We start from the raw sequence: 8,335 nt of genomic DNA on the forward strand, positions 1-8,335 counted from the left end.
GTAACTGATTGAATAAAATAACATAACCAGTAACGGAAATGGTGGGAGGCTACGAGAGGGTCACTATACTAACAATATTAATGACGGGAGAAGCTTGGTATAATGTGCTAGGGCTCTCCAGGCTCTCAATGAGGCCACTAAGACTGGCAGGGCTACCCTCTTGATGATAACAGACGAGTCCGTGAGGTGGTTCGCAAGGGTACCGTTGTGCCTCTTGAGGCGAGGCAAGGGATACTGACGAGGTGCGCAAACGGATGCAGGGCGGGAGGGTTGCTCCTCGTGGAGGTGTGTGAGAGGGTTGCATAAACCTGTTAGGGAATTTGGTGAGAACCTCCCTGGGGAGGGTGGTCTCAGAGACCAGTTGCGCTCTACAAGGAAACCGGGTCTAACAGACCGTGAGAAGCTCTAAAAAGTGCTGCCAAGGGTGGGAAATTTCACTGGCCTTTTCATAAAACAGTTGTCGCACTTTCGAGATTTGAGTAGACTGCCTCGTCTTGTGAACAAGTTTGACAAGATCACTTGGAGCATTGCTGGTATCGAAATCGAGAACAGCTCACAGGTAGCCATCCAAGCGAGGCATTCTTCTGTCGCACAAAAGCGCCATATACTCAACAACGTCGTCCACGAGTTTTCCATAGTATGCAGGGTACTGAGGTCTTTTGGTTCTGTGCAGATGAAGCACGATCGAATTGACTTTGCGCTTGACCATGGGGTATCGTGTGTTGTGAGCGACTGTTACAATAAATTAAAAGTTGTTGAATGGCGACGAGCTGGAGCAGACACACCAAGGCAAAGAGCCCTGCAACTGTTGATGTGTAGGGATAAGTGACTTGTCTCGTATATAGGTAGTCAACTAGACTTACAGCCGGAAGATGAAAATATTGCGAAGCAACGGTGTAACATTGGTAACATGTGCAAGCCACATAAAATCTGCTGATTCGTGAGCATTAAACACGGTCTGCAGTGTGCAAAAGTTCTACCCGTGGCACCAACCACACGCAACTTCTTTATAAGATTCCCTATTGCATCCAAAAGTGAGCCTATTAACTGCGGTTCGACGTCCTTTTTCACAGAAAACTTGTAGGGGGAGATCAACCAGTTAGATGGAAGAACAACACCGTGCAGTGGAAGTTCGTCGAGGGTGGGATCCATTCTGTGATTGATAATGAAAGAGGAAAGGATATCCTCAATGCAGTCACATAAAACAGATAGGTTGACGCGTAAACGGTTATTGAGGACATACCTAGAGAATTTTTAGCATTAGCATGTGAACACAAGGTGTAAACTCACTGTAGAAACAGAATTCCCGATGATATACTGTTCGGAGTACCTCCTCGGTAAGAATTGAGCATGTCCATCACCAGGTAGCGATTATCTGTTTTGCGGAGAAGCTCGACAGATTTATTTTGGGTGAGACACTTTGCCTGAGTGATGTAGGCGAGAGCACCATCTCTGTCAAAAGTGAAACCCAAACTGGTGATTCTCATCAAGGTCGTCAGAAATTGAGGGCTCGTGAATGGGTTCAAACGGTAGAAAGATTCACGAATCCAGCTCCTCACCACTCTCAAGCCAGCTAAACCATGTGGAATGAGGGTCAAATCGAGGTCTGCAAAGGAACCTTGAACGAACAAGGGCGGAGTCGGCGCCTCATGAAGGTGTTCGAGCCAGTTCCTCATACTAACAACAGTATTAGTGTATACTTCAGCCATCAACAACACTGGGCGCACCTTTTCCACCGCATCATATTAGGATGCGCAGAATACAAGAGTTGTAAGATGAGAATCAGCTGCATATGGATCGCAACGTGGGCGTTATATTGCGCATGGTTCAAATTCAACATTGTGACATGTTCCTGGGGGCATCCGTTTCTTCGACAGTTCCCATAGACAATGTGTGGCAAGCACTGCACAAAGATCGGAGTGCGGCAACACATTTCATCGAGTGCCAAAACCTTGTCCTGCAAGACAGTTCGAATGGACAAATAGATCAATTCTGTCGCATCTTTACGAGAGGCTGTATATCCAGACTGATGCACCGAAAAAAGACGGTTGTTCTGAGGAGTTCCTGTCATGTTATTGTACAGGAACGTTCCACTCGGTATGAGAAACTCGTCGTCCGACAGTGGCTCAATTGAAAACAGTCTTTGCACATCGCATTCGCGGCGCCCTAAGGGGTCATGCAAGGTCGAAGTTTGATAGAGTAGTCATGCATAGGTATGAAATGTTTCAAGAAAGCTTGCCATTTCATGGAATTGGAAAGGGCGAATGTCTGTCGGTCGAGTGAAAAAGTGATCCAGGCAATGGAGAGCGGCAGTGTAATGACCACATTGCTGGAAGGTAAGTGCGAGTTTCTTCAATGACTCGTGATCTTCTCACAAGATACTCTGAAACATCAAAACCTGCATATGAATCAGTTCAGTTAGTATGTTTCAGTAATGTGCAATATATACCAAATTACGAGTCATGGGCTTCAGTTTCTTCATCTGCAGCTGATCAGCGAGGGCGGCAGCTTGCCGCACGGAATCGTCAGCAACAGCGGCTTCGGGGGGTGATCCTGAATGAGCATTTGCACCACATGATTTCCAGAAGAGTGTCGGCCGCACGAGAAGTTGAATCAATATTTCTGTTGTCCTCGAGGAATGCTTGAACTGCTTCCATGTGGCAGTTCCCTGATAAGTGTATCTCCGCGACTTCATAGTACATTGAGCGAGACTCCAGAAGGGGAATACGAGTACAATCCAAGTCGTATTCCTCCAAAAACTTGAGTTCCTTGTCAACTGACGAGAATAGAGGTACAGGGGCTCTGCACGATCACTATTAAACCAAATCATAGTAAAATTGTGGTCACATACGGATCATCGCTTCTGCCGCAGTAATGAAGCCGACATACCATCTGCAAATCTGTCGCGGTCTTTTCAGGTATCATGGCATGGTGGTCAGTAAGGACATGGAGCGTCCTGTCAAAAGATCCAGTCTTGCGGTATTTCTTTGCAGCTAGCTCAAACTCTTTGCCCTCAAGATAGGTATCAGCAGCTTTGAGGTCTTGTCCTCCTCGGACGTAGCAGTCCGCCAAGGTGCGGTAATATTGATGCCTCTCATTGCCTGTCGCAGCTGCGCCACAGTCAGCAAAGGCATCTTCTGCTGCAGTAAAAGCCTTTTGTTGAACGTTAGGCAAGGCCACTCCGACACTGGAACGTGCTGCCTCCCATAGTAGATAAGCTTCACAAACCTTCACTTCGTGGTGAAGGCCAGCGCATTTGAAGCAATGGATAGCCTGCAAGTAGCACTTGTGCAAGAACATTGAGCGCCCAGAGGATGCCCATTCATCCGGAGTAGAGGAGACAGCTAGAGGAGAAACATTGGTGCCGTGGGCACAGGTGCAGATCAGATTTTGAGACTCCCAGAAAATCTGAGGATAGAGGATTATTGAATTACGCAGCGCACGAGATGCAGGTAGTCTAAATGTACATGCATAGCATCAGACTCATCAGACGTGTCAAAGATCCATACGTTCCTCCTTGCTCGGGTAATCCCCACATAGAGGAATTTCAACTAATAAAAGTAAATAACGTCTATTCCTTGATTGATGAGTGGTGTACTTACCTCGATGCATATTCCAGTGTACCGACTCTTGCAACAATAAAAATTGGGCACATATCTTTGACTCTCCACCCCGTCGAGAACTACCTGCCAGCATGACCCATCTATGGCAGAATCTCCAAAAAAGTTGTACAAGAGAACCTGGCCGGAGTCAGTCAATCGTTAGATAGTCAAGGTCAGCTCTCTCACATCATCGAACTCAAGGCCTTTACTCTCATGGAGTATCCTGAGCAGATGTGTAAACATAAAAATCATGGAGTACAGATAATGTCACAACCCTTATAACGAATTAACGCAGGGGCAGAGACTAGGACTCAAACAAAGGTATCACAACAGAAAAGAGAATATGAGCAGGGACGTCTTAGGATTGCTAGCAGTGAGCTAATACAAAAGAGGTTTGAACTAAAGAACTACTGACTACAATGAGCTACCTATATACATATATTGAAGCGGAGACTGAATCTGAATCTGAACTAACTAGCTTGCATGCATATTACTGTAGACTCGACCTATGTTGCAATATATGCCATTGTGAGGCTACCCAGGATCGAGTCTCTACATCTCCTGGGGGCTTAAATTCTGAGTGTCCCCACTCAGTGCATCAAGTGGTGAACTCAAGCGAAGTTGCAATGGAGGTATGTGATGAGAGAGGAGTGTTATGCGAGTGTGGCTGAGGTGAATGTGATGAGGTGAGACTGGTGTAACTATGGCGCGCTAAGCGCGGGAAAGGCGCAGGCGTAAGGCGTCATAGGGGCGTGAAAGCGCGGTAGAACAGTGGAATGCGCGAAGTGACTCTGGTGTGTGCAAACACAGTGTAAGTGCGGGGATGCAATGATAGCAACTGGCTGAATGGTATGGAGATGATTGCAGTGAGGCGAGAGTGACATGTCTATGGCGCGTGAACAAGGCGACATAGGCGCGCGAAGCGCGGGAACATTCGCGCGTGCAAAGCGGAAGTGCGTGAATGCAGTATGCGAGCGATGGTGCAACTTCAAGAGGATGTAATTATGCGAACTAGTACTCATGACAATGGATGGTGGGTGATGCGAGTGTGGCGTGACTATGGCGCTTTAGGCGCGGGAACATTCGCGCTTGAGGCGCCTGAGATGCGCGGATGTGCGTAATAGCGCGTATGTCGCGATGTCGCGTAGGCGTCGTGTTATGCAGGGAATGTGAAGGGGTGAATGTCCAATGATCTCCAAGGTGTAGAAGGCGAAACTGCATGTTGAGGAAGCGGTCCAACCCATGTCCAAACCAAGTCCCACTAGGCGCGCTATGAAACAGGTGCTAAGGGAATGAATGACATGAGTATAACTATAAGCAAAAAAAAAAGCGAAAATGAAATGATAAACTTTGCGGATGTCCTGTCCGTCTTGTCTTCTTTGTGCAACTATTGACATCTATACCCTCCTATGCGCTAAGCGCGAAAAGCGCGCGCGCGAGGCGCTTGAGGCGCGGGAATAAGGCGATAAGCGCGCGAATGAGGCGCTATAGGGGAGTATTCTAAGGTAAAATGTGCATGGTGCCGTGGCATGCGTTAGAAGCGAAAATGATATCCTACTGAGTGAGGTGGGCATGAGTCTATGGTGGTTTTGTTGTTTTTGTTGTTTTCTTTTAAGTGGATCTATGAATATATATATGTCAGTGTTTTATTAGTGTTTTGGGCGATGTTATGATGAGAGAAATGAAAAATGAAAAGTGCGCTGGACGAAAACCAGGGTAAAACAAACTATATCCTATGAAAAGCGCGGTATATGGTGATTTTAGCGAAAATGATTGTTGAAGCGGTTGAAGCGGATGAGGCGCGAGGCAAAGGCGCGTGAGGCGACAGGGAATGATGTGATCTTCATCTTCAAGACTCTGCAACAACTTCTTCAACCGGGTATGAACTGATTCTTCTGCAAACTCGCGATAGCGGCGGACTAGTAACTGGAGGAATGAATTCTTGCACTTGGTGGCGCCTATTAGGCGCGTGCCAAGGCGAGGCGAGGCGACAGTGGTTGAAATGCACTACAGCATGATAGGCGATAGGCGACGCTGGCGCGTTAGCGCATTTAGGCGCGAAAATGATTATATCCTCTGTTTGCACGAGGATAGGATGATATTCTGAAAACGCGTTAGTGAGGGATGTATGTGAAGCGAAATTAGGCGCGAATAAGGCGCGAATGATGAGTATGGACAATGTATCAAGGCGACATAGGCACCTGATCATGAATGAATGGTGTTTGATATAAAATGAAAGGGTGATATGGACGCGATTGGCGAAAATGCGAAAATGCAAGTAAGGACAAGTGATGCAAGGTTAATGGTGATAAGAAGTGATGTAGGTGGATGTTTATGTGTCAGGCGCACGCCTAAGTCGCGCCTGAATGGCTGATTGAAATATAGTTCATGGTGAATGTGAGGAATGCGATTTAAAAGTGATAAGGTGGTAAAAATGCGATGGAGGGAGAACTTTGGTGTAATGATGGGCGCCTTAGGCGCGAGAATTAAGGCGTGAGGCGCGCGACTGTGGCGCCTAAGTGAGGGAATAATGGTAAGCTTAAATGAAGGCAAAGGCGAAGCATTAGCAACTGATGAAAAACTCAATGAGAGTGAAAAACGCGAAATAAGCGAAAAAGGCGAAATATGCGAGGGTTGAATATACAATGCCTCAAAGTGCGTGACATGCGCGACCTCAGGCGCCATAGGGTGCACAGGAGGCGCGTCAGGGTCGCCTGAGACATGATCTATATGGTGGGTGGGTGATGCGATGCATGGATGCTTGACTGGCGCGTGATAGTCACTGTAAGCGGAACACGCGATATGCGCGGTATCATCAGTAACAAGCGGATTTAGCAGAGACAAACTCTGGTCAATGTAAGGCGTGTTTTGGAGCTCTGACACTGCAGAATACTCCTGAATGGGCGCGCTAAAATGCGATGCATGTTTGAGGTCATTGCTGACCATGGGTGACGCAATTTTGTCTTGTAGCGCGTTTGGCGCGTTCACAATAGCGGTAGGCGCATGTACTTCTTGCTGGGGTAAAACAACTTCGTCCAACTGATCTTCTGGGTCGCTTTGGGGCTCTGTAGGCTCGCCTATTATAGGCGCCTCGATGTAGGCTGGTGCAATGGCGATTTCAACAATAGGCGATGTTGGAGTAAGCGGAAGGGGAAGTGTTTCGTGTGTTTCGTGTACTGGCGCTATAGCTGCAGCTACTGGTTGTTCTAAGGCGTGTTCTGGTTGCTGAGGCGCGCCTACAAGTGGCGCTTCATGGGGCGCTTCAAGGGGCGGAAGCGGAATAGCGGAAATCGCGCTAGGGCGCGTGTAGCAGTGCTGAGTACCGCATTCTGGGTACATAAACAAGGCGGAATTAGCAAACTCTTCATAGTTGTTACCTTCATAGTACTGAAATAGCTCTCGCTCGTTAGGCGCGGTATACTTCAAGGCATACTTGATGATGTCCTTATCTGACAGCCCAAGTGGTTGTGCGAGTCGTTCTACTGACTCCTGTTAAGACCGTACTCAAGTAGTATCTGATCCGAAGGGCTTCGGCCTCAGCTCGTGCGCTGTGCCCCTTTCCCGAGTCTTGCCCCTTATTTCAGAGAGCTAAAGTATCGCGTCTAGTGAGACGGATAAGTATCGTAACAGATAAGTCTTGTATTGCAACGGATAAGTATTGTAATGGATCTGTTAAGACTTCCGGATATCGAACGTATAGAGTAACGGCTAATCCGGATCGGATCCGGACTAGAAACTAACGGGTGAGGACTGTCCGAAGACAGAGGCGGATATGTAGACTATAGGAATCTATCCTAAGTCTCGGAGTAGACAAGAGTAGTGTACTCAAGTCCGGATGGATAACGGAGGGACTTAGAGCCCAGACGGAATGAGTGCAATCTAAGATGATATTCGAACTGATCTACTACAGCGCATATACAAAGGTTTATATACTACGGATAGCTAACGGAATGATCCATAAGCAAAGTCTAAGTGGAGCGTATTTGGTAAGTTGGATGGATCACGAATCATGAACCGGGAATGAAGTACAAGTAAAAGCGGATTCGTAAGTGTAGCGGATCAGTAAGCATAGCGGATCAGTAAGCATAGCGGATCAGTAAGCAAAGCGGAAGTAAAGGATAACCGGTATAACCGGTGTACAGGAATACCGAAAGGAGATGAACGATAGTTAGAGTTATATGAACAGGAAATGAAATAAGAATCAAAGCGGATCTGTGGACCGGACGATGGATATGTTCATCGGATCTGGATCGGATCTGAGATCCAGATCATCGGATCTGTAACCGGATATATGGTATATGACAGTATCCCCCCTTAGGGCCGATCCCTAGAGGCACAAGAATCAGCGATCCGGAACGGATGGTATGAGTGCGAGACAATTGGAGAAGCTGATGGGAGAAGTTGCTGAGTTCGGATTCTGACAGATATACGGATGCCAAAGCGTCGCAGGGTGTTCCTTCCTTCCCTACTTTTTCAACTACCACTAGCTTATCTCAACCATGACTGATAACGGATCCGGCTCTAAGAAGACCGCTAAGCAGACTCTGGCGGATATCCAGGCCGCGCTGGCTGCTGCTGAGGGCCGAGGTTCGGAAGGAGGAAGAGGCTGAAAAGCTGAAGCAACAAGCGGAAGAAGGCGGAACGGAAGCGCTTGGCAGGGATTTAAGAAGATTGAACGGGCTGAGGCCCGAAGGGAAGCGGAGGAGGCTAGGCGCAGGGCTATAGTACGGAAA

At 47.5% G+C, this 8,335-nt stretch overlaps 3 protein-coding genes across 3 annotated transcripts; all 3 read right to left on the minus strand.

Annotated features, from left to right (window-relative positions):
• Nucleotides 1-553: 553 nt before the first annotated feature.
• Nucleotides 554-1,840, minus strand: DFJ58DRAFT_737317 (uncharacterized protein; the record flags this gene model as incomplete). The annotated part of the gene is made up of 6 exons (XM_041386927.1): nucleotides 554-732; nucleotides 786-805; nucleotides 864-930; nucleotides 981-1,243; nucleotides 1,291-1,677; nucleotides 1,728-1,840. 6 exons carry the CDS (start codon nucleotides 1,838-1,840, stop codon nucleotides 554-556), a joined length of 1,029 nt encoding a protein of 342 aa, XP_041235183.1.
• Nucleotides 1,841-2,525: 685 nt separating this feature from the next.
• DFJ58DRAFT_671856 (uncharacterized protein) lies at nucleotides 2,526-2,789 on the minus strand (the record flags this gene model as incomplete). Its single annotated transcript, XM_041382995.1, has 1 exon — nucleotides 2,526-2,789. A coding segment is annotated over one exon (264 nt), but the record flags the coding sequence as incomplete, so codon positions are not given.
• A 3,018-nt stretch (nucleotides 2,790-5,807) lies between these two features.
• DFJ58DRAFT_737319 (uncharacterized protein) lies at nucleotides 5,808-6,941 on the minus strand (the record flags this gene model as incomplete). The annotated part of the gene is made up of 1 exon (XM_041386928.1): nucleotides 5,808-6,941. One exon carries the CDS (start codon nucleotides 6,939-6,941, stop codon nucleotides 5,808-5,810), a length of 1,134 nt encoding a protein of 377 aa, XP_041235185.1.
• Nucleotides 6,942-8,335: the final 1,394 nt, after the last annotated feature.

This window comes from Suillus subalutaceus (genome assembly GCF_016647625.1).
Source record: "Suillus subalutaceus strain FC151 chromosome Unknown DFJ58scaffold_344, whole genome shotgun sequence".
Taxonomy (NCBI): domain Eukaryota; kingdom Fungi; phylum Basidiomycota; class Agaricomycetes; order Boletales; family Suillaceae; genus Suillus; species Suillus subalutaceus.